This window comes from Mytilus edulis, chromosome 8, assembly GCF_963676685.1.
Source record: "Mytilus edulis chromosome 8, xbMytEdul2.2, whole genome shotgun sequence".
Classification (NCBI taxonomy): domain Eukaryota; kingdom Metazoa; phylum Mollusca; class Bivalvia; order Mytilida; family Mytilidae; genus Mytilus; species Mytilus edulis.
The window spans coordinates 3,030,784-3,057,939 of record NC_092351.1 but is presented as its reverse complement, the minus strand read 5'-3'; the positions used below and the strand labels follow the sequence as shown (position 1 = coordinate 3,057,939).

At 31.4% G+C, this 27,156-nt stretch overlaps 2 protein-coding genes across 4 annotated transcripts in view; one reads left to right on the top strand and one right to left on the bottom strand.

The window, feature by feature from the left end:
• LOC139484615 (large neutral amino acids transporter small subunit 1-like) overlaps nucleotides 1–20,923 on the top strand; it is a 42,086-nt gene extending 21,163 nt beyond the window's left edge. For both annotated transcript variants that reach the window (XM_071268406.1, XM_071268405.1), the window contains exons 2-10: nucleotides 71–199; nucleotides 8,057–8,156; nucleotides 9,918–9,962; nucleotides 13,095–13,218; nucleotides 14,041–14,144; nucleotides 14,668–14,764; nucleotides 15,556–15,705; nucleotides 16,233–16,410; nucleotides 17,212–20,923. In XM_071268406.1, coding sequence (XP_071124507.1) covers nucleotides 71–199; nucleotides 8,057–8,156; nucleotides 9,918–9,962; nucleotides 13,095–13,218; nucleotides 14,041–14,144; nucleotides 14,668–14,764; nucleotides 15,556–15,705; nucleotides 16,233–16,410; nucleotides 17,212–17,288 — 1,004 coding nt within the window. In that variant the 3' untranslated portion in view covers nucleotides 17,289–20,923. The remainder of the gene's footprint in view (nucleotides 1–70; nucleotides 200–8,056; nucleotides 8,157–9,917; nucleotides 9,963–13,094; nucleotides 13,219–14,040; nucleotides 14,145–14,667; nucleotides 14,765–15,555; nucleotides 15,706–16,232; nucleotides 16,411–17,211) is intronic.
• Nucleotides 20,924–23,880: 2,957 nt separating this feature from the next.
• LOC139484613 (chromosome-associated kinesin KIF4A-like) overlaps nucleotides 23,881–27,156 on the bottom strand; it is a 29,163-nt gene continuing 25,887 nt past the window's right edge. For both annotated transcript variants that reach the window (XM_071268402.1, XM_071268401.1), the window contains 2 exons: nucleotides 26,000–26,597; nucleotides 23,881–25,418 (listed from right to left, as the gene is read on the bottom strand). In XM_071268402.1, coding sequence (XP_071124503.1) covers nucleotides 26,524–26,597 — 74 coding nt within the window. In that variant the 3' untranslated portion in view covers nucleotides 23,881–25,418; nucleotides 26,000–26,523. The remainder of the gene's footprint in view (nucleotides 25,419–25,999; nucleotides 26,598–27,156) is intronic.

Below are 27,156 nucleotides of genomic sequence, written 5' to 3'. Positions count from 1 at the left end.
AACATTTGGTAGATCAGATTACAATGTTCATGTATGTTTACATTACAGTGCTCTAATTTTATTCTTTCAGCTTTATTAGTAGCCATTAATTGTTGGAATACCAAATGGGCTACAAAGATCCAAGTTGTTATAACAGCCAGCAAACTTATAGCCTTGCTAACAGTCATTGTTATAGGCTTCTACTATATCATAGGATTAGGTGAGTACAAACTTATAGCCTTGCTAACAGTCATTGTTATAGGCTTCTACTACATCATAGGATTAGGTGAGTACAAACTTATAGCCTTGCTAACAGTCATTGTTATAGGCTTCTACTTTATCATAGGATTAGGTGAGTATAAACTTATAGCCTTGCTAACAGTCATTGTTATAGGCTTCTACTATATCATAGGATTAGGTGAGTACAAACTTATAGCCTTGCTAACAGTCATTGTTATAGGCTTCTACTTTATCATAGGATTAGGTGAGTATAAACTTATAGCCTTGCTAACAGTCATTGTTATAGGCTTCTACTACATCATAGGATTAGGTGAGTACAAACTTATAGCCTTGCTAACAGTCATTGTTATAGGCTTCTACTATATCATAGGATTAGGTGAGAACAAACTTATAGCCTTGCTAACAGTCATTGTTATAGGCTTCTACTACATCATAGGATTAGGTGAGTACAAACTTATAGCCTTGCTAACAGTCATTGTTATAGGCTTCTACTACATCATAGGATTAGGTGAGTACAAACTTATAGCCTTGCTAACAGTCATTGTTATAGGCTTCTACTATATCATAGGATTAGGTGAGTACAAACTTATAGCCTTGCTAACGGTCATTGTTATAGGCTTCTACTACATCATATGATTAGTTGAGTACAAACTTATAGCCTTGCTAACAGTCATTGTTATAGGCTTCTACTACATCATAGGATTAGGTGAGTACAAACTTATAGCCTTGCTAACAGTCATTGTTATATAGGCTTCTTCTATATCATAGGATTAGGTGAGTACAAACTTATAGCCTTGCTAACAGTCATTGTTATAGGCTTCTACTACATCATAGGATTAGGTGAGTACAAACTTATAGCCTTGCTAACAGTCATTGTTATAGGCTTCTCCTACATCATAGGATTAGGTGAGTACAAACTTAAAGCCTTGCTAACAGTTATTGTTATAGGCTTCTACTATATCATAGGATTAGGTGAGTACAAACTTATAGCCTTGCTAACAGTCATTGTTATAGGCTTCTACTACATCATAGGATTAGGTGAGTACAAACTTATAGCCTTGCTAACAGTCATTGTTATAGGCTTCTTCTATATCATAGGATTAGGTGAGTACAAACTTATAGCCAAGTTATAGCCTTGCTAACAGTCATTGTTATAGGCTTCTACTACATCAAAGGATTAGGTGAGTAAAAACTTATAGCCTTGCTAACAGTCATTGTTATAGGCTTCTACTACATCATAGGATTAGGTGAGTACAAACTTATAGCCAAGTTATAGCCTTGCTAACAGTCATTGTTATAGGCTTCTACTACATCAAAGGATTAGGTGAGTAAAAACTTATAGCCTTGCTAACAGTCATTGTTATAGGCTTCTACTACATCATAGGATTAGGTGAGTACAAACTTATAGCCTTGCTAACAGTCATTGTTATAGGCTTCTACTACATCATAGGATTAGGTGAGTACAAACTTATGGCCTTGCTAACAGTCATTGTTTTAGACTTCTACTACATCATAGGATAAGAAGAGTATACACTTATAGCCTTGCTAGCAGTCATTGTTATAGACTTCTACTATATCATAGGATTAGGTGAGTACAAACTTATAGCCTTGCTAACAGTCATTGTTATAGGCTTCTACTATATAATAGGATTAGGCTTCTACTATATCATAGGATTAGGTGAGTACAAACTTATAGCCTTGCTAACAGTCATTGTTATAGGCTTCTACTATATCATAGGATTAGGTGAGTACAAACTTATAGCCTTGCTAACAGTCATTGTTATAGGCTTCTACTTTATCATAGGATTAGGTGAGTACAAACTTATAGCCTTGCTAACAGTCATTGTTATAGGCTTCTACTATATCATAGGATTAGGTGAGTACAAACTTATAGCCTAGCTAACAGTCATTGTTATAGGCTTCCTCTACATCATAGGATTAGGTGAGTACAAACTTATGGCCTTGCTAACAGTCATTGTTTTAGACTTCTACTACATCATAGGATTAGGTGAGTACAAACTTATAGCCTTGCTAACAGTCATTGTTATAGGCTTCTACTACATCATAGGATTAGGTGAGTACAAACTTATAGCCTTGCTAACAGTCATTGTTATAGGCTTCTACTATATCATAGGATTAGGTGAGTACAAACTTATAGCCTAGCTAACAGTCATTGTTATAGGCTTCTACTACATCATAGGATTAGGTGAGTACAAACTTATAGCCTTGCTAACAGTCATTGTTATAGGCTTCTACTATATCATAGGATTAGGTGAGTATAAATTTATAGCCTTGCTAACAGTCATTGTTATAGGCTTCTACTACATCATAGGATTAGGTGAGTACAAACTTATAGCCTTGCTAACAGTCATTGTTATAGGCTTCTACTATATCTTAGGATTAGGTGATAAACTTATAGCCTTGCTAACAGTCATTGTTATAGGCTTCTACTACATCATAGGATTAGGTGAGTACAAACTTATAGCCTTGCTAACAGTCATTGTTATAGGCTTCTACTACATCATAGGATTAGGCTTCTACTATATCATAGGATTAGGTGAGTATAAACTTATAGCCTTGCTAACGGTCATTGTTATAGGCTTCTACTATATCATAGGATTAGGCTTCTACTATATCATAGGATTAGGTGAGTACAAACTTATAGCCTTGCTAACAGTCATTGTTATAGGCTTCTACTACATCATAGGATTAGGCTTCTACTATATCATAGGATTAGGTGAGTACAAACTTATAGCCTTGCTAACAGTCATTGTTATAGGCTTCTACTACATCATAGGATTAGGTGAGTACAAACTTATAGCCTTGCTAACAGTCATTGTTATAGGCTTCTACTATATCATAGGATTAGGTGAGTACAAACTTATAGCCTTGCTAACAGTCATTGTTATAGGCTTCTACTACATCATAGGATTAGGTGAGTACAAACTTATAGCCTTGCTAACAGTCATTGTTATAGGCTTCTACTACATCATAGGATTAGGTGAGTACAAACTTATAGCCTTGCTAACGGTCATTGTTATAGGCTTCTACTATATCATAGGATTAGGTGAGTACAAACTTATAGCCTTGCTAACAGTCATTGTTATAGGCTTCTACTATATCATAGGATTAGGTGAGTACAAACTTAGGTAGCAATACACAGTTAGAAGTTTAGTTTCGCATTATGGCCCCTGTGAATTTTTTAAATATGAAAGTTTTTGTGCAATAAAATTGATTTTTAGATAATTGAAGAATAATATAGCCTTCTTAGTGGGTTTATATGAACATTAAGATTGTTTTTAACATGTTTTATGGGCCATTTATATGATTGACAGTCCGTATTTTCCTATCCGTACCGTTCATAGGTCCATACATTATTGTAGTGTTTATCAACAAAGATTTTGCGCTCGATCTTTTCAATTCAATTTTATGGAAAAATGAGCAGATAAGCATATGATTTTTTTGGGACCACTTGATAGATATAAACCTATGGATTCAGGAAAGGTATTACTGTAATTGATTGAAATTTTCCTTTAGACCAAATTTTGGAGACTTTTGTGACATGTTCACCCCCCTTTTTTGCTATATTTTGTATCTAAGAACTGCAGATTGTTGCCATGGTTACACCCAAGAGGGATTACATTTCACCCTTATGACCATTAGAAATCAAATCTATGGAAGATTCTCTTTCTATAAGTATATACATGCATAACACACATATAAAGCCTTCTTTGTTAGACAGGAGGGGAAAGAGGGTGTTTAAAAATTATGAGTGTCAATTTTAAGTTTTTTTCCTAACTGTGTATTGCTACCTTATGGCATTTGACAAAGCAAAGAATTGCTTTTTTTTTAGACAAATCATACCACAAATCTGTTGATAACTAGGTTATAGATACAATTCTGAGGGAGAAACAACCTTTAGAATGACAATATATGTTAGGTTTGTTGTTTATTGTCCTTAGCAACCAATATAGACATTTTGACACAAAGACTTGGTTCCGTCATAAATTGAAACTTTATTGGCTACCCCTTGGAAAAGAAGATTGCACGTTATGTAGAAACTTTAGAAGGGAACGCTTTATATTTTTTCATGCGACTAAATCAAATTTATTATTTTAGCAAGTATAAAGTCACAATATAGCATGAATTAAGCCTAAATTTTTTCCCGCTATTATAAATGAATTCAGTATTTACTAAATTTTAACCAAGGCTTTGGTATGGTAATACACAACAAAATTGACATTCTAGAGCTTTAAAATAGCTTTAACTTGTAAAATTTGTCTACTGTTAAGGTTAATTTAAGTTTTTAAACAAGAAAAGACAGGCTTAGAAGGTATAGTTTTAGAAATTTGACTAAAAAAGGAGAAAATGCACTTTTACATGGCATGTGTCATAAAATCACTTTTTTGTTGCATTTCAGTGTCAACTGCTAACCTTCATAAAATATTTATTTCTGTACCGATTTTCAAAACTAGCAGGCCAATTTGCTCGTTTTAGCTAGTAGAAAACAGAAATCCATTTAAAGTGGAATTGGGAAAAAAAATGTTAATCCTTAAGGTAGCAATACACAGTTAGAAGTTTAGTTTCGCATTATGGCCCCTGTGAATTTTTTAAATATGAAAGTTTTTGTGCAATAAAATTGATTTTTAGATAATTGAAGAATAATATAGCCTTCTTAGTGGGTTTATATGAACATTAAGATTGTTTTTAACATGTTTTATGGGCCATTTATATGATTGACAGTCCGTATTTTCCTATCCGTACCGTTCATAGGTCCATACATTATTGTAGTGTTTATCAACAAAGATTTTGCGCTCGATCTTTTCAATTCAATTTTATGGAAAAATGAGCAGATAAGCATATGATTTTTTTGGGACCACTTGATAGATATAAACCTATGGATTCAGGAAAGGTATTACTGTAATTGATTGAAATTTTCCTTTAGACCAAATTTTGGAGACTTTTGTGACATGTTCACCCCCCTTTTTTGCTATATTTTGTATCTAAGAACTGCAGATTGTTGCCATGGTTACACCCAAGAGGGATTACATTTCACCCTTATGACCATTAGAAATCAAATCTATGGAAGATTCTCTTTCTATAAGTATATACATGCATAACACACATATAAAGCCTTCTTTGTTAGACAGGAGGGGAAAGAGGGTGTTTAAAAATTATGAGTGTCAATTTTAAGTTTTTTTCCTAACTGTGTATTGCTACCTTATAGCCTTGCTAACAGTCATTGTTATAGGCTTCTACTACATCATAGGATTAGGTGAGTACAAACTTATAGCCTTGCTAACAGTTATTGTTTTAGACTTCTACTATATCATAGGATTAGGTGAGTACAAACTTATAGCCTTGCTAACAGTCATTGTTATAGGCTTCTACTACATCATAGGATTAGGTGAGTACAAACTTATAGCCTTGCTAACAGTCATTGTTATAGGCTTCTACTATATCATAGGATTAGGTGAGTACAAACTTATAGCCTTGCTAACAGTCATTGTTATAGGCTTCTACTACATCATAGGATTAGGTGAGTACAAACTTATAGCCTTGCTAACAGTTATTGTTTTAGACTTCTACTATATCATAGGATTAGGTGAGTACAAACTTATAGCCTTGCTAACAGTCATTGTTATAGGCTTCTACTACATCATAGGATTAGGTGAGTATAAACTTATGGCCTTGCTAACAGTCATTGTTTTAGACTTCTACTACATCATAGGATTAGGTGAGTACAAACTTATGGCCATGCTAACAGTCATTGTTATAGGCTTCTTCTATATCATAGGATTAGGTGAGTACAAACTTATAGCCTTGCTAACAGTCATTGTTATAGGCTTCTACTTTATCATAGGATTAGGTGAGTATAAACTTATAGCCTTGCTAACAGTCATTGTTATAGGCTTCTACTACATCATAGGATTAGGTGAGTACAAACTTATAGCCTTGCTAACAGTCATTGTTATAGGCTTCTATTATATCATAGGATTAGGTGAGTACAAACTTATAGCCTTGCTAACAGTCATTGTTATAGGCTTCTACTACATCATAGGATTAGGTGAGTACAAACTTATAGCCTTGCTAACAGTCATTGTTATAGGCTTCTACTACATCATAGGATTAGGTGAGTACAAACTTATAGCCTTGCTAACAGTCATTGTTATAGGCTTCTACTACATCATAGGATTAGGCTTCTACTATATCATAGGATTAGGTGAGTACAAACTTATAGCCTTGCTAACAGTCATTGTTATAGGCTTCTACTACATCATAGGATTAGGTGAGTACAAACTTATAGCCTTGCTAACAGTCATTGTTATAGGCTTCTACTACATCATAGGATTAGGTGAGTACAAACTTATAGCCTTGCTAACAGTCATTGTTATAGGCTTCTACTATATCATAGGATTAGGTGAGTATACACTGATACCGGGTAGTTGTCATAAGTACCATAGGGCCAGTTCAAATTAATTTCTTCCTCTCTCCTTAACTTTACCTGCTCCTTAAGTAATTCACTACTGCAAGAGTTGATCTAAAGTTTACTTGTTTATACAGAGCCAGTCTAAAAAAAAAATGGCAACTTGTTAAATATGTCAATTAAAAGCAAACAAGTTTTTAAAATTTATATGCTCTTAAGTTGACATTTAACTTTGCTTTGTCATTTCTCCTCCCAAATGCAAGCTTTTCAAACCATATTAAGATTACATTTATACCACATAATAATAATCTGAAAGGGTTCTTTCTTTAAGTAGATTACGTTCTTTGGTAAACTTCTTAAAAATTTTGTTAGCTTTATAACTGAGACTCTTAATAATAAATTCCTGATTTTCCAGATAAATGCAATACTTAAAAAGTTTAGAGATTAAATAAAATGTTACTTTTTGTTTAGAGATTAGACAACTCAATTAATTTTTTAAGTATTCTAAATCTGTACAACTATGTCTTACAGGTTGGGCTATATTGTATATATATTTATTACATTCCTAAATACAAATGTAGAAGGTGGCTCCATTGATAACATACAGACCTATTGATTTGTATACAGCTGAATGTAGACACACTGTAACAGCTGATTTATTTATAGTTAATTGAAGTTCAGTTGATGAAATGAAACTTTTTTACAATAAAAGGGATTTATTTATAAATTAAAATCCCTCCAAACAAAACATAAACATAGGCACAAATCTTCTATTGCTATACTTCATCTGAAAGGATGGATGCTCATCTTTGGTGTCAGTCTGATAACATGCATACATATTTAGATTAAATATTTTCTCATAATAGAATTTTATCCTTAAGGATCACAAAACTATAGGACCATAAAGTAGAATATGTGTGTTTGCCCTAACGCTACCTACATGACCTACCCAGAAAAAACCTGACTACTCATAATCTTATATTGTCCTGGTGAGAAAAGTTTTTTTTCTTCTTTTAATCAGATAAAACATGAAAAACTAAAACACATCTGACACTTTAATTTTTGTTTCGCTGATAAATAAAAAGAAAATGCATACCTATGTATACCTACCCACTGTCTCTACTTTTGGGTAGGGTTTTGGGCAAACCTTGAAGTGTAGCCTAGTGGGAAGGTGCTAAAAGTGTTGTGAAACACCAATAATTAATCCATCTTGGTTTGTGTGCAGAGATGTATTATGCATAACAGATCAAATGCTGAAACCTTGGCAAAACCTTTAAAAAAAATTAATGATAGTGAGGCCATTTTAATAAGGAATTTGAGTCTGTATAAATAAATAACATGGTTGCTCTTTATTTCATTTTTTTTTCAATTGTACATTACTGATGTTACTGTAATGCTGTCATTTTTCAGGTGAAACTGAGAATTTTAAGAATCCGTTTGAAGGCAGTGATTTCAGTGCAGGAGCTATAGCTATATCATTCTATTCTGGATTCTGGGCATACAGTGGATGGTAATTTTCATTTACGTTTATATTATATTCGTATTTGGGGGTTCTCATGATTATGACACCTTAAATTTGGTGTGTGCTACTAAAACTTATAGTTTTCTTGTATAGAACTATATTGTTTAGTGGCTACCAAAGTTTTAGCTTTGGGCTACCATGCCAAAATATTTACTTCAATCCCTGATAATGAAGTTATATTATTAAGACAACAATTATTACTTCAAAGTAGGTACATTTTGTACTTCCAATAGCTGTTTTAGTGTTAAAAAAGGAACACAGTCTGATTTCAAAAAATTCAAAATAACAAAATAATTGAAAACCATGAAAACAAATAAGATAGCTTGGTTTATGGTAAAACATAATGTGGCAGACAGCAACCTACAACATCTAACATGTCTGTTCAAACATAATGTGACAGACAGCAACCTACAACATCTAACATGTCTGCTCAAACATAATGTGGCAGACAGCAACCTACAACATCTAACATGTCTGTTCAAACATAATGTGGCAGACAGCAACCTACAACATCTAACATGTCTAATGAATAATTGTCTCCCAACTGGCACATGTCGTAGTAGGTGGGGTTAAACATGTTTGTGGTTGCTTAAGATGGCAGTGATGTAACAGTAAAACATAAGAACAAGCAACAAAAATCATTTAAGAAAAAACTCATCAGATGGCACAAAGCACACCAACATTTAAAATTTTTAAGAAATATGGGGAAAAAATAGCTATAAAAGTATCTTGCACTCATTGATTTTTTTTATCAGAACTGCTGCATAATCATGATAATATTTAAAAAAGAAATGTGCAATATGAATATTATTAGAACTGTACATTTAATTTTAAAACTTTGAAAGTGACCCTTGTGAACTAAAGTAAATCATATATTTGTTGATAAAAAATTGTGGGTCTTATTTAAATGAATTGTATTTAGTTTGTGTTTATAACAATGACTCTATAGACATATATTTACAACATTGTATTTTATTGTTGGATTTAATCTGGATTAAAAGTAATTTTCACATGAACTTTTCACATTTGGATCGTTGGTCTAGTATCATGAATATGTTATAAATGAATGTTTTTGATACATCTGTCTCAACAAATTTATTATATAGTAATATATTTCTATTTTTAGTCAGATTTATAATATAACTTCTGAAAAAAAAAAAAAAAAAAGTTAAACACATTGATTTACAAAATTGAGAGCAAGAGAGAAAATCATTTAAATTAAACCTAACACAGTACCATTGATTAGTTTATTGTTGGATGAATTCAACATGTTCAATATAACAGTTGTGCACACATACATGTGTATTTATAGGAATAATGAAATACAGGAAAAGCTATGTATGCCATTATCAACATGGTTTTTTTTTACCAATAAGAAACATTTGTATAAGCAAATGTCAGTCCTCACAATGAATTCTTAAATCTACAGGCCAGATCTCAATCTGGACAATTTAAGTTTAATTCTGTTGGCCTGTAGATATGATTTTTAAATGAACACGACTTATTTTACAAGCCTGTGCTGCTGGGCCTGAGGTTCAGGGTGAAGGTTGAAATGTACTATAGACTTATTCATTGTAGCCCATATCTAGCTATATATATATAGTTAATCAAATAGAAACAAAAATCATTTAACATTTGACTAGTCATTGGTGTAAATATAAACACCCAGTCTATATAAATAATAATAGAAAAAAGTATCAGATATTACAATTTTCAATAGGTATAATGTTATTCTATGTTCTATTTCAGGAGTTACTTAAACTTTTTAGTAGGAGAACTTGTAGATCCACACAGGTAAGAATTAATCAAACCCTTATAAAATTTATTTACCTCAAATAGCTGATCATGTTGTTCCTCTATATAAATCCTTGAAGACATCACAGAATACATAGTCATATATTGCTAAGTTTTAACAGTCAGAAAACTCAGACAAATTCCAACACAAACACACCTGTACAAATTGTTTTATTAACTTATTGTTGAAGTTTAATGCCACTTTCATTCTCTTGGCTATATCGTGGCATTCATCTTTAAAAAAAACTTAATTTTTCACTTATAAACAATAGATAACTTTACTTGGTATATGAAATCAAAGCAACTTCTACATGTCTGTCTGACAGGGTATTTTGACCTTCACCTAATTTCATAGATTAGTGATCAAGCTTAAGCTATGTATTGTAGATACTATAAGTAAAAGATTAACTGGTGTATGGATTGATTTGGAAGGTGTACATCAGGGCTCACACTACTTCAGAATTATAGGGAGAAGTGACTTCTCTTTTTGAAACTGATAGGGAGAAGTGGTGAGATTTGAAAGAGAAGTGCTCATTCGCGCGGTGCGCTACAATGTTTGGATTTTACAATAGTATAATGGGCAATATGTAAATAATGTTCTTTTTATATTGTTCAATTCATATCTGAGTAAAAAAATTACAATTAAAGTAACATTTGAAATAAAAAGTCATTTAAGTTTTACTAAGGTTCTTGTGAGAAACTATCAACTAAATATCTGGCACAAAAAAAAAATTATAAAAAAATTTAAAATGTAAAGAAATTATAATATATCAATTACAATTTAATTTAAAATTATCTTGTGTATGAAATTCAGTGTTTCTCATAAAAAGATATAAAAGTTATTAAGCTGGGTCATAATATATTGATTTTAGTATAATAATAGTCTCAGAGTTAAGCAACTTTAATCAATAGTTTGAAACAATCCATAAAAATGTAGGGAATTATATACACCAATCAATTAGATGTAACCAAAAGTCTCTTAATGCGTGTGGAATGCGTAATTTTTCCCTTTGGGATCGATATTCTTCTGGCAGCTGTGTCGTAGTAATTATTGTAAAAGTACGGATTTCGGTCATAGCTGGTCCGGTTCAGATCCGTAGTTTAAAAATCGGTCAATGGCGGACGAATGCAAGAAAATTTACAAAAATAAACGATGTTTGACAAGTTATTTGGAAAGGAACATGACGTTTTTAATGCAATAAATGGGTTAAACATTTACTGGAGGCAACTTTTATCACGTTTAAATGAAGTAACAAACTTATTTTGCCGCCAAATTTAGGTTGATGTACGTTTTCGAGTATTAACATGCACCGGAACTTGCAGAAATGCACGAAGTGATAATAAGTTGTATTTTTATCAAATCATCTGCTACACACTGCGGAGACAATGCTTCAACCTATTTTCTAAAGATAATGAATCGTTTATGTCTGAATTTCTTTAATTATCAAGAAAAAATTGATGTTTCATCAACTTGGTAAAAATTGAAAATGTCCGATGACGGAAGCGACTGAAAGCGAGTATCGTCATGGACAGGGCGACTTGTTTTCGCTTTTGGGGGTCGGGGAAAGCGAAGTGACGGTCGGGAAGGCGACTTCTTCGCCCAAGTCGCCTGGTAGCGTGAGCCCTGTACATGTCTGACTATCAGATTTTATCTGACCTTGACATGGTTCATTGGTCAGTGTTTATATTTGTCTTGCCTTCACCACAGTATGCAAGACATAGGTATTACTTTGCAGCAGCAGTGGCATCTTCGCTAGCCAAGGGTTACGATCCACTTCGGCTCTCTTCACCCTTGGCGGATTGAGATAATATTTATACCCCCGCTTTAAAAAAGGGGGGGTATACTGTTTTACCTCTGTCTGTCCGTCCGTCCGTCAGTCAGTCCGTCCCATGAAACTTTCGTCACATTTTTCTCAGGAACTACACATCCACCCTTTCTGTAATTTGGTATCAACATTTATATATGTCAGCCATACTGTGTGATGCGTTTTCAGATTCATCACTTGACAACTTCCTGTTTACCGAACACTTGTCTGATTTTACACATGATAGCCAAGTTGAAAATTTTCGTCACATTTTTCTCAGGAACTACAATACAAGGATTTCTGAAATTTGGTTTCAGGATTTATATAAGTCAGCTATACCGTGTGATGCGTTTTCAGATTCATCACTCGACAACTTCCTGTTTACCGAACACTTGTATGATTTTACACATGATAGCCAAGTTGAAAATTTTCGTCACATTTTTCTCAGGAACTACAATACAAGGATTTCTGAAATTTGGTTTCAGGATTTATATAAGTCAGCTATACCGTGTGATGGGTTTTCAGATTCATCACTCGACAACTTCCTGTTTACCGAACACTTGCATATTTTTACACTATTAATATTATCCACTTGCGGCGGGGGTATCATCAGTGAGCAGTAGCTCGCAGTTTCACTTGTTCGGAGACGCAATGTAAGGATTTTTATTGGTTGCAGTAGAAACTCGCTGCATCCAATCAAAAAGCGCCTATAACATGATCACGTGTAAATGTAGAAAGTGTTTGTAAACAATTGCCACGTGTTTATTGTGCAACAAGTCTTTACATCACTAAACATATGACTATATTTAGTGACAAATTGAAAGTTTTTAATTAACTAATAGAAGTTCCTGTGTATGTTTCATGCACAAATGCATGAATGTTGACGTATATTTTCGTTTTCGGCTTTACCAAGTGGGTAGAATCTAGACGCTACCATGTTTTTACCTCCAAATTGAAGAGTTCAAGTGCTACCATTGGTCTAGAATAATGTATTCGGAATGGGCGTGACTTTAATCTTCCGATAGATGGCGCAACATTGATATCACAAATGTTGGCTCAATCTGCCAAGGGTGAAGAGAGCGGGAGTGAATCGTAACCCTTCGCTAGCGAAGATGCAGCAGTGGCAGCTTTAACTATTAGTATTTTAAAATTTGGGAACTTGGACAAAACTATCCATAGCCAATAAACTAACCAATAAAATCATAAACTCTCACTTAGAATATAGTTTCCTGTTTGTGTGGGAGAAAACTTTCAATTCATAGTAAGTTCAGAATTATAGCTTATATATATATATATATATAGTCTCAACATGTTTTCTTTCTTTCAGAAATCTACCTAGAGCCATTTTGATTTCCATGGTGATTGTAATAGTAACATACTTAATCGCCAATGTAGCTTACGTAGCCGTTCTCACGCCGGCACAGATGTTGTCATCTCCAGCTGTAGCTGTGGTTAGTATATATAGTTATAGTAACCATAGTAACCTACTTAATCACTAATATAGCTTACGTAGCTGTGGTTAGTATATATGGTGTATAAATAAAGAAATATAGGGTATAAACTTATGTGACAGAAACATAATAGAAAAGGCTAAAAGATGTCCAGAAGTTTAGCATAATTTCCATACTTTTATATTTACCAATCAAAAGATACATTGAGATATGCAAAGTTATATTTACCAGTCTGCAATGTTATATTTACCAATCATAAGATATGCAATGTTATATTTACCAATCATAAGATAATCTGATAAGCAATGTTATATTTGCCAATCATAAGATATGCAATGTTATATTTGCCAATCATAAGATATGCAAAGGTGTAAGGTATTTGAGAAATAGGATGCCTAACCATGTTAAAATGAACACATTTAGTAGAGAATGGCATAATAAAATTATTTTGATTCTAAAGAAATTTTGTACTTCAACATGTTCTAAAGTTTTTGAAGCAAAAGCCCTTTTAGAAAACCAACAGTTTCAGAATTCAAATGTGAAAAATTACAACTCACTTCATTGTACTTTGAGAAAGATTTGATTTAATACAAATATGTCAATTTTGATCTCTGACTAGAATTTTTATTGTGGCATCATATAGATGACCCCCAATATTAGAACATGTATGCTTTTGTTTATATAGTGGAACAAGAGGTAACTTGAAAGATGAGCATTGTTTTAGAATATGAAAATGACTCAATATTATCTTTTGATTACATATGAATGTCATTGTATGTAAGTAACAATGTATTAAGTTTAGTATGTATTGTTACATTTCAGACCTTTGGAGAGCATACCATGGGAGTTATGGCCTGGTTAATGCCTGTATTGATAGCCATTTCTGTGTGTGGAACCATGAATGGATGTGCACTTGGTTTCTCTAGGTAGGTACAATGTATGAAATAGATATGTACAATTTTAACTATCTAATAGTCAGTCAAAGAAATCTATTTATTATCTTGAGTATATTTTCAAATACATGTGATTTGATATGCTATATTTATAACAGTTACTTTTTATTGATTTAGAAAGATATTCATAGGTATAGATTAACCACTAAATTTAGATGTTCAATTAAGTACAAATTTGTATCAGCTTGTAACGTGTAATCAGACCTCATCAAAACCACTAGATCAAATATCCAATAAAGTACAAATTATCCTCAATCCATGGAAATTGATACCATGAAAAATACAGATATCAAAGTTAGTACACTAATTTTGGTGCAAACATTTTTAATAGCAAATATGATGGAATAAATATTAAGAAAAGTGTAGTTATATGTTAGCGGACTCTGCTGATCCTATATTTGAACATGAAGATTCAGGGAGAGTGGGGGGAAATATTTTGATGATAGAACAAGTATTAAAATAATTGATTTTATGAGTAATTATGTTGACTTTTCAGATTGTTCTATGTTGGGTCGACAAAGGGACAGTTGCCAGCCTTCATGGGGATGATACAACAGAAGAGATTGACTCCTTCTCCATCACTTCTAGTTATTGTAAGTTATGAAAATATGATATTTAGTAGAACTTAGAATTACTTTTGGAATTGGTTAAAAAGGAAAAAGGCTTGTAAGTTTTCACAATTAGTGTGTTTGTTTTTTTTTATGTGTACCATACCAGGGTCTTCTTACAACTGGTCATAAAATTGAGTATGGAAATGGGGAATATATGTCAAAGAAACAACAACCCTACAAAAGAGCAGACAAGAGCTGAAGGTCACCGATGGGTCTTCAATGCTAAAATCCCGCACCAAGAGGTGCTCCTTAGCTGGCCCCTAAATAAAGTGTACGAGTTCAGTGAAAATGGACGTTACACTGAACTTCAAAACATGTAAATTAACTAAAATTGTATGTAGTGATTTGAACATAGAAATAAACAGGATGACTGGAGGAGAAATTTCAAAATGTATCAGATATTGACTCTCGACCTTTACATTTGACCTTTGATAAAGATGCTGTCCATGTATTGTAAAAATAATAAGAATCTGACTTGTAGCATTAAATTTGAAGAAAAGTAACAATTGATAATGTGAATATTAGACTAAACCTGCAGTGTAACCAGGACATTTGTGTCCCTTCATCACGATAACAATCAAGATTTTACAATGCAATAATTCATGAAAATGAATTTTTCTAGCAGAATTTTTTTTTTTACATTTATTTGTTTTATTTCTACAGTTGATCATGACTTTGATGTACACATCAAAGGGGGATAGGATTTTCCTGATTGAGAAAGAGGGATTTGGTTTTGCCTCTGTATTAACATGTAATTGTTTTATTTTCTACAGTTGATTATGACTTTGATCTACACATCAACCGGGGATATATTTTTCCTGATTGAGATGGAAGGATTTGGTTTTGCCTCTGTATTAACAATGGTGTTCGCTGGACAGGTTTACCTCCGATACAAAGAACCTGATTTACCAAGGCCTATCAGGGTAAGGTTTTATACAAAGTTATCTAGGTCTCAGTCAATAGTTTATTGGCTCACTTATTGAAGAAAAGAAAGAAATTTTAATGCAAATATTTGATTAAAATTAATTATAGCTACAGCTGGCTGAAATGACTTCTCTCCTAAACTATAGAAGACAGAGATAATTTCAAATGGTTTACTTGATGAGACTTGCCACCAAAGAAAGCCACTATTACAATAACATAGAATATAACTATAAAAATAAAAAAATAAAAAATAAAACACCAGGTAAAAAACATACCAGTGGAACTAATTGTCAACAAACTGTGTTAATGATATATATTCTTGATCGCATTTAAAATAATGGTAAATAGCTGAATCACCTTTGAACATTGCCGTCACCATAATTAAACATGGAATTTTACGACAAAAAATGTGGAAAAACAAATGTCAGAAATTGATTTTGTATAATTAATTGATAAATATATATATTGATAATTTTAAGGTTTCAAACATAACATTTTAAATAATATTGCTTTTATTTTTTGACAGCTCCCTATTTTGTTGCCTATAATTCTGTGTATCGTCAGTTTCCTGATAGTTGCCTTGACCTTCTACCAGAAAACGAGAGAAAGTTTGATGGCACTAGGATTGGTAGGGTTCGGACTGGTTATGTACATCGTATGTGTTGTATGGAAAAATAAACCTAAATTTATACAGCAAAAAATGTGTAAGTTTTCAAACTGTTTGATGATTTTGTATTTTTGATATAAATGAAATACAAGGACATTAATGACACACATTTTACTGCACCAGATTTTTATCTTTACGTTATCTCTTCAGTTATGCTTGAGGCCAAAATATTTGAAAGTCTAAAACCCAACACAAATGTTCAAATCCGATATAACCAAAAAGAACCTTATGTATCTGAAGGCAAAAAGAAACATAATATTTGTTTAGCCTTCAGAATTAGAAAAGTCAATGGAAGATTCAGATATATATTGCTACTTTTATATCATCTGTTTGTATAAGGTTAAAGTTAGAAAAGTCAATCGAAGATTCAGATATATATTGCTACTTTTATATCATCTGTTTGTATAAGGTTAAAGTTCAGGTTTAAGCTAGTTATCCCCAAAGTTATTGTAATATTATTGGAGTACACCTTAAAAAAAAGAAGATATGGTATGATTGCCAATGAGACATCTCTCTACCAGAGACCAACTGACATTGAAGTTTACAACTATATGTCATACGGCCTTCAACAATGAGCTACGCCAAAACATCTTTTCGCTGATAAAAGGCCCTTATTGTTTAAATGTATAACAATACAAACGAGAAGCCTGATTAATATACAAAACAAATATTATATAAAGCAACAAACACCTACTGATTTAAAGATACTTCACTTGGGACAGGCACATACAGAATGTGGCAGGGTTAAACTAGTTTGTTAGTGGACTTTGTTATCTTATATGATGCTGCTATAATAATGAATAGGACTATATTAAGAAAATTTTGTCTTTATTTGTAGATGCTATCAACACATTAATACAGAAATGTTTGATAGTTTTACCTGTTGATGACCCTGATTCAGTAGACTGGGATTGAGGAATGATAGACACACAGGTGCTAAAGGGGAGATAATTTATACTGTGTATCAACAATGTAGATGAAGAAGATTTGAAAGGAATATTAATCTGAAAGAAGGAAAGATTCAACAAACTGGGTGTTTATCCAACAAAAAACATTTTAAATTGATTTCTTAGAAATTTTGAAGTTTATATAGATTATTGTTAAGAATAAACATTGCAACTTTGCAGTTAGTACATTCTTTTGTTTCCAGTTTTGCCAAATACATTATAAATTGCAGTTGTATATTTTTAATCAGAATCATTTATTGAGCCACAGATTTTTGCAGTGGTGTTATGGTTTTGGTGTTTCTCATCATCATTGTTTATCTATTGACACAATGCTTGTCATTTTTATTTATGATCAAGCCATCATATCCTTTATTATAAACACAATAGCCAGGAGCATAACAGGCAGCCAAAACTAAGCGAGTCATTTCAAAAGTTTTGACATCACTCTTAAAGGATTCAAATTTTTAAAAATCTCAGATATTAGAAATTCCTCTTTGTAGCCATTTATGTTTCTTTAAATACCTCAGGAAATTCACTGCCTACATATTTTTATTTGAGCTAGCCAAATTATACAGTTTGTGAGACACAAGGGGAGTTAAAACACTGAGTGCAAACCTTGTAATATTCAAATATTGAACATTTTAGTCAAAATGTTTTGGTTCTTTTGAGATATTAACTAGTATCAATATTAATACACAATGCTTCTGAAATACAAGGGGTTAAAGATGGCTCATAAGCAAAGCAATTGTTTTCTACTAATTGTTGTGTCAAGCCTCTCTTTGATTTTGATATTCATCATAGCCACTTTCCTGTGTGAACTTGATTATTGATGCTGTATTATGTTTGAGTTTTCTTTGTGGCATTACTGATATGTTGATTTTGTAATTTGAACGTTTGTACCTATTTTGTCCTGGTACTCATTGTATTGCTTCCACTGATCTCCTGTGAAAAGTTTATGTTTTACATAAAAATGATTTGAGAAAGATAAGTGAACAGATTAAATGAAATTCTACAAATTAGATTTAATTATTTAAGAAAATTATTAGTTACATTTTACAACATAACTGATGACAATATCAGACATTATTTTTTTCATGGGTATATGTTATCATAATTTATATAATTTATTAAATGATATGCATAATAGAAGTTGAAATTTTTAAGATCAAGTTATTAGAAAGCAAATCTTTAATTGAACATGATATATAATCTATTAAATAGTTTGTATTATAATTGTTTAAATTTTAGCATCAAATTGTAAGTTTTAATTTTGTTAATTGAGATATTATTGCATGCATTTATATTATAATTGCAAATATTTAACCATTCAAGAGTTAAAAAGTGGAATTTCAAGAAATGTTGCAAACACATTATGCCATAGAAATTAAAAATGTAAGTTTATTTTTTGCAAAACTCATTTCATCCCAATTTTTCATTTTTCTGAATTTAGAGTATTTTAACTACACTTAAAATATTTTGATGGATGAATTGGCCAGCATTTAAATTAAATAACAGAACAGCATTTCAATACTTTGTAATTTTTTTGCCACATTTATTTTGGTTTTTCAATGTTTAGTTTGAAAGTTCAATGTTCAGCAAAATAATGAGCAAGTATGTCAGTGCATTTCAGTTATTATATTCAGTACTATATGATTGTACATGTGAACAAAGAACTAAATGTATTTTATAAGTATTTTATTAAGTAGATGTTTTATGATATAATTTAGTTGTTAGACAAGTTTTCCTGAAGTAGATATCTTTGTAATATGTACACAACAGATGTCTATTTGCCATTCTGTAATTAAAACTATACAATGTAATTATTTGAATAACAATGTACATACAACAAAAGGAATATTGGTAATACCCTTAATTATGAATTGTTTTATGCTGTTTGCTGTAAAAGATTGTATTAGACAAATGTTGGAAATTATCTGTTATATTTTTATACATTTTTAGGTTTGACCCATAAATACATGGTAGCTTCTTTTACGGAATGTTAAAATCATGAACCTTTTACAGATTTGAGTATCATCATAATGTAGATTTCATATATTTGTGGTACAGTGTTAAAATGTTGTCTGTTACAGGGTCGTTCTGTTTTATTTATTAACTTATTTCAGTGTTGACATTGTACTATTTGTTAGACTGTTATAGATATGTTAATTATATTTTGTTAACTTAAGGCTGTCAGTGTGTTGTATGTTTCACCAATTTAACTCCATTTTAACACAAAATTTTGGGTTACTTGTAACAATGACCATTGTTTAAAAATATAAGTTTAAATATTATTTGTCATTTGAAAATAATTTATAACGCCCAATAAAATCAATTGTCTATTCAGTGCACACAATTTGCTTCATTTTATTTGTTAAATCGTTATTTTTTTTGTGTTTTCTGTAATACAGGGTTTACATATAAGATAGCAGATAAGTTTTTAAAGCAAGCATTTCAAAACAGTAGTTTATTTTACAAATGAAGACCTTAATTGCTCAATAAAATATTTTTAGCCAATATGAAATTGTATCAACATTTTACAGTAATGTTTTGTTAATAAGATCTGTGAATCATTGTTTTTTCCATTTATTTTTAGCTCATTTACATAGATTGTATTAAAATTTAGATTAATAAAATATCCATAATTAGTCTTATATAGAATAAATGAAAAAGATAGTATTTAAAGACATAGTATTCGATCCTTAAAAGTAATTTAAATCCTGATCGCCCATATATTACTTGATGTTCTTATTAATCCTTTGTATTATTTGATGAGAATGAACCTGACCACCCATATTTTATTTGAGAAGATGGATTTTGATCTCACTATAGAACTTTCCAGGAATAGCCTGATACTATATAACCAATGGACAATGTTCTAATTACAAATTGATTAAAAGTACATATTGTGATGATGCATCACAGATAAGTAAGTTATAAGGAAACTGCATAATAAGTACTCATTGGTTTGATTATTTGTTTATGATAAAACATACAATAAAAACTAGAGAAAATAAATATATGCTTCAATGGGTATTACAACTTTTGGTTCTGGCATACCTTATGATGCTGTAAAGTTAGTAAATGATTAGGGGAATGGACAATGGATGGACAATGGATGCTAATAAGAGATTAATCGTTGTATTTTCATGAAATACTGAAGACAAGTAATGCTATCAAATTTTTGATATGTATCTTTTTACTTATCAAAACATATCCCGTCAAATCTTTCCCAATATATGAAAAACATTGCTTTAATTTCTGAATTTAAAATCATTTAACCAATATCAATATTCTGGAACTGTGACCTATTTATTGTAAAGCAGACCTTTGATGCCATTTAATGTAAAATCTTTGTTTTCTATACAAAACAGACAGAATTATTGAATAATTCTCATATTTAGTTATGTGTTAGATCATTGATTTTTACAGTACAATCATGTCAATTTTTATTCTGTTATATTTTATTCAAGTTGTAAATTTTGTTGATGGTATTTACTTGATGTGTTGTTTTACTATTATTATTATTATTATTATTATATTAGAATGCTTTTCTTTTGAATCTCAAATGGTGTGACTTTGATTGAAATAAAAGTGTTTAAATTCTGTCGTCTTGTTTGATATAATGTTTATTCTATTGACAGGGGAGAAGATTAGTATAAGATTCTGATTAAAGCTGGTTTACACAATATTACATAAAACAAGAGTGCACACGCTGAAATGTCTTGCCTTCTTCACTAGCCATTGATATTTTATTTGATAGTCCTAAATATAAAGCTTTACTACAACTATCACATAAACTTAACATGAAAGTGAGGTCAAGGTCATATAAACAGAAGGAGAAATACATGTAGACCTTACAATCATTCAATACACTAAATATAGTTTACCTATTGCTTATAGGAAAAATGGTAGTATTTACTTTCCCTGCATTAGGTTGCCCTTTTGTGTACAGGTGAAAGAAAGACAAACTTGGTGTGATTTGATTGGAATATGTATATTATTTGTAATGAACTGAATTATTTCCTGATTAGAGGATAATTGAAGTATACAAAATTTTACTAATAGATTGAAAACAAGTGAAAATGAATTTTTGTTGAATTTTTAAAAAGTTTGTATTTTTCCCATTCACTGCGTACAGAAAAAATGTAAATATCTGGTACCCCTACACTTTACTTGCCGGTTTCATTGGAAATTGGTCATGCCCATATTCCGATGTTATCTTAGAGATGTATAGTGAATGTACTTCAGCTGTGGGTGTTCAGAGGCATAGAGTTCTTGTTATAAAGTACAGAAAATTTAAGAAATGTTAGTATTTTCGCCTATGGGAAAATAAATACTACTGTTTTCCCTAGAGTTTCTAAGAAACAGAGTTAACCAAGAAAAACTAAACATTGACCAATGAACCATGGAAATAATGTCAATGTCAGATGAACCATGCCAAGCAGACATGTTCACCTTACAATCTTTCCCTACAACAAATATAGTTGCCCTAAAACAGACCAAAACACAAAAACTTAACAGTGAAAATGAGGTCAAGGTCAAATAAAACCTGTGAGACATGAAATATTTCTATACATCAAATATAGTAGACCTTTTGCATATGATGGTAGAAAGAAAGACCAAAACTCAAAAACTTATATGACCACTGGACCATGAAAATTAGGTCAAGGTGAGATAACACCTGCCAGTTGGACGTGTACACCTTATCATTTCATACACCAAATAAAGTAGATCTATTGCATACAGTATGAGAAAATCAGACCAAAACTCAAAAACTTAACTATAACCACTGACCATGAAATGAGGTCAAAGTCAGATGACACCTGCAAGTTGGACATGTACACCTTACAATCCTTCCTTACACCAAATTAGCTAAACCTATTGCTTATAGTATCCGAGATAAGGACTTCACCACCAAAACTTAACCTTGTTCACTGATCCACCTTAGTCATGGTCTATTGACTGAAACTTTTGTTTAGTTTACATGTATTAGTTTGTGATTTGGTCAGTTTATGAGGAACCACTAGTGGTAGGTCAATGATATTTTGTATGCAGTTGTATGAACATTAGTACATCTCATTTCCTTGAAGAATATTTGGCCCCGTCCCCTCCGTCATGGTCTATTGACTTGAAACATTTTCTAAGTTTATATGTATAAGCATGTGATTAGATCAGTTTAAAGTTCATGATATTTGGTATGCAAATTTATTGGCATTTGCAAGTCTTACTTCCATGGAGATTATAAAGCTCCTCATCATGGTTCATTGAACTTGAAACTTTTACATAATTTACAAGTTAATGTATGTGTTTAGGTTTGTTTTAAGGGAATGACTTGTGGATAAGTCAATGGTATTTGGTATGCAGTTGTATTAACATTGGCACATCTCAATTGCATTGAGATTGTTCAGCCATGTACCTTCAGTCATGGTTTATCGTCTTTGAATATTTGCATAACTTACATGTTATAGTATTGCTATTTTAAAAACATTTGCGTTATCAAATTTACAAAAAGGCAAAACATAACTTGGTGAAAACAGTATATTCTTTTACAAATTATGAATTGGATGGAAAATTGTCACATTGGCACTCATTCCACGTCTTCTTATATCTAATTAATCTGTTAATCAAGCTGACCCTAGAAAAGTTGTGAATTGAAAACAAGACTTTTACTTCCACCTTTTTTTTAACTTTGGAGGAAAATTGTCTCCTTGGCAATCATACATTGTACCACATCTCCCTTTCTTCATATTAAAGATCTGTCATCAATACTTACTTCCATAAAGGATGAACACATAAAGATAAGACGTACCGATTATCAGGTTATCTGCATGTTGATATCGTAAAATATCAGCTGCGAGACATAATATGAAGCTTTTTGTCGAGTGAGCGTAGCGAACGAGATCAAAAAGCCTTCATATAATGTCAAGCAGCTGATATTTTACAATATCAATATGCAGATAATCTGATAATCGATTTATCGGGCTATATTTGCGTGATTCAGAAGTGTTTTCTTTGTTTCACCAGGACACAAACGATGACTTGATAAGTTCGGGTCAAAGTTATTAACGTCGGGTCAAACATTATGACGTCGCTGATATGTCCGGGTCAAAGTTATTAAGGCCGGGTCAACGTATTTGACGTCACAAAGACATGATACGGAATAATATTAAGAGCTGAACAAAGTGATATAGACAGTGGGACGACCGATAATAACAAGAATGTGTCCCAAGTACATGGATGGCCCACCCACACTATCATTTTCTATGTTCAGTGGACCGTGATAAAGGGGTAAAATCTTTAAATTTGGCATTAAAATTAGAAAGATCATATCATAGAGAACATGTGTACTAAGTTTCAAGTTGATTGGACTTCAACTTCATCAAAAACTACCTTGACCAAAAACTTTAACCTGAAGCGGGACAGACTGAAAAATGAACGAACGAACAGACGGATGCACAGACCAGAAAACATAATGCCTATAAATGGGTCATAAAAACTAGACATTATGATGTTATATAAGTTCTATTTCTTCTTTGGTCCATTTTAAAACACATCAACACTTTGTAGTTTATTCTAAAATTTATTAAAGATAATGATTAGCAAAATTATTCCAAATATAAAATGTTATAATGAAAGTTATTGTAAAATAAGCTTAAATTTCAAAGTTTACAGTACATGAATTTATTGGAATAGCTGACAAAAGTTGTGAATCAGTGATTGAGATTTCCAGCACAAGCTGTAGCATATAAAATGACTGGCTAAAATTAGATTGTTATTATTGGAATGATCATTTTATTGCATTTTTTCATTATGTCCTGAATTTTAGACCTTGCTAAAATGTTTCAAGAAATCTTATAAAGTTATAGAACACTTTATGAAAACAGGTCCCATATTGCACAAAATCAATTCCAAGTTCCAGACTGGAATTTTAAAACAATATTATGATTTCGAGTGCAAATGCATATTGAATAGTGCTGTTGTAAACATATAAAAACTTCCAATCTTACTAGAACATATGATATGATGCAGTTTTTAAGATTCAAATCCTAGTGCCATTAAAGTTATCAAAATAGCATAGTTTCTTTCAAATATCAAAATTAACATAAACAGTTTATAATTGATTCTGGCTAAGTTATAGTCTTTTCCTGCTTTGAAAGTTAACTCACAAATTAAATAGTTAAACAAATGGATATACAATGATCTTCAAGCTGAATTTGAATTTTGAAATAATGTGAGTATTTATATAGTCACTGCACCCATTTCAAGTTTAAAATATATTATCAATTTCTTATTTCTCCATTGTACCTTGAAAGTTTGACAAGTTTAAAAAAATAATTAGAAAGAAAGAGTATATCATAATAGCAATTTTGTTATTATTAAATGAGTTTTTTTAATAAATGAATATTTCAAAACAAAAACTGATGGATATATAATTGCAAAATTATGTTATATGATTAAAAAAAAGATATATGAGAACTTCAGTAACTACTTATAATTGAAAAATATTAGTAAAAAATAATAGGGTTTGTTTTAACTAAATGTATTGAAGGTAAAAGGCACCTTAAATGTAAATTTCAACAAAAACTATGTAAAATGTATAAAATTCTATTTTTAAATCATTGAAAATGTCTGCAAAAAATGCAACCACCTGCCAAAAGCTTATTTCCTATGCCTCCTTGTTTTCACAAAATACAAATATGTCTGACACAACCCTTTAAAAATTTGTTACATCTATTTCTGCTTCCATTTTTTAGGAATATCATAATTTTTGTTACAGTTACACATATATAAAAATGTCTTTTCAAAATAATTAATAATATAAAAATAACAAATAAGTGACCAGCACTTTAACAAGTAGCAAATATGCTCATTATTTATATATACATATACACAACACAAAAACTGGACGGAAAATGTCAATAAGTGGATGGAATGTTTATCAATAGATTTTTCTGTTCCATATAACAGATTCAGTATTTTATTACATAAAAATTATTATATATAAATGTGGACAAATTTTTTGGGATACCATTTGTCCATCAAAAGAAAAATATTTTTTTCCATGAAAATTTTCCTCGTAATTTAACGGATATATTTTCTGCAGTAAAGGAGTAGGGTTCAGTAAGGCCCCTTTTTGGCCCCAAAATATAGCTGTTTTAGAAAATTGTGAAAATGTAATCTTTAAGCTATATTTTGGAAAGTAAAATGCTTCTGCTACATAAATATGAGCTGTTTTTGACAATGCAATGCACAGATATCGCGTTCTAGAATCATTAAGTCATACTAAATTACTGAAGTCTGCAAAATTTTAGCATTTTGGTTAATTTTTAGACGGTTTCCGTCTAAAATGAAAGTGGCCGCATTCGTGTTCATTCATAATATTGAAATGTAAGTTGTATTTGATGATAATACAAAACATATATAAAGGTTGAGGATGAACACGGATGCAGACACTTTTATTTTTGACGAAAACCATCTGAAAAGTGACGTTTTTGGCATATTTGATAGCTTTTTCATATTTAAGCTTGAATCAAAGCGTTTTTAATGACTAACCCAGTTAAAATCTTTCAAATAAACTAATCGAATCCAGTGAAATAGACACTTAAGTGTTTAAAAAGGGTCCAAAAACTTTCGTTAGATGAACCTGAAATTTGAGGCCAAAATTGGCCCTTATCGGACCTATTCCTTTACAATGAATGTAAGAAATACAACTTTTGACAATGTTGTAGCATCAAAGTAAACCAGTCTGATTTTTTTATTTACCTTACATTTAAAGTAACTTTGGTTCAATAAGTCTAAATAGCTTACATATCTACTTCTGAATAAGGGCAGATAATTCAGTGGTTTTTTTTATATTTTGTGGCAAGAGGTAACTGTACCAGTATTAAGGAAAAAAGATGCAAAAAAAATATATTTCATTTTTTTGATTATCATATTAAAGGGCTATTCATTCCAAGATATTTTGGTGAATTATTTTTTAAATATAAAAACCATCATTGAACCAGTTTAAACACCAAGTGATCTTCAAATACAGTTAAATGTTTTATCATGAAAACCTCAAAAAATTGAAAAGAACAGCCCTTCATTATTGTAAAAATAACTTTCGAAATTTAAAACAAGTCATGTTGAGTCATATTGAGTCATATTGATACAAGTTTTCAAATGTTTTAACAGGGGGCATATCTGTATTCAACATGACAGTTCTAAGCAGTCATACCAGGCTCTGGTGGAATTCTTCCTCCAAGTTTAGTAATCACATCCTTCATCTCAGCAATATCTAAATATAAACGGTTTAAATATCAAATATACAAATCAAAGTTATAAATAAACATTATTGAAACAGAGAGATGAAGATGAACGTTGATGTTTTCACCACTTTCAACACTCAGCTTTTTCCTGGTCACCATTTTTTATTGGTGCAGGTAGACAGATAACCTAGACAGTACCACATGATTTTATCATGAAAACTCATAATCCTAGTTCATAGAACTGGTGTAGAATGCACCTTGCCATGCACTGATGCAGATGGATTGAAACTTAGAACCTAAGTGTTGTCAGGCTGGTGATCACTGAACTTTTGTGACTCTGCCACATTCTGCATGTGCATGTACCAAGTCAGGGGCATGCAGTTCTATGGGTGTCGTTTGTTGCTGTCTGCATTTACTGTGTTTTTTTAAAATTAGATGTTAGCTTTTCCTTGAAATTTTTCACATTTTTTCATGACATGGCATTTTATGGCTAAGTTTAAAGTATGGGTTTTGCTCCTTGTTGACGGTCTTACAGTGATTAATGGTTGTCTCATTGGCAATCATACTACATCTTTATAATTTGACCAC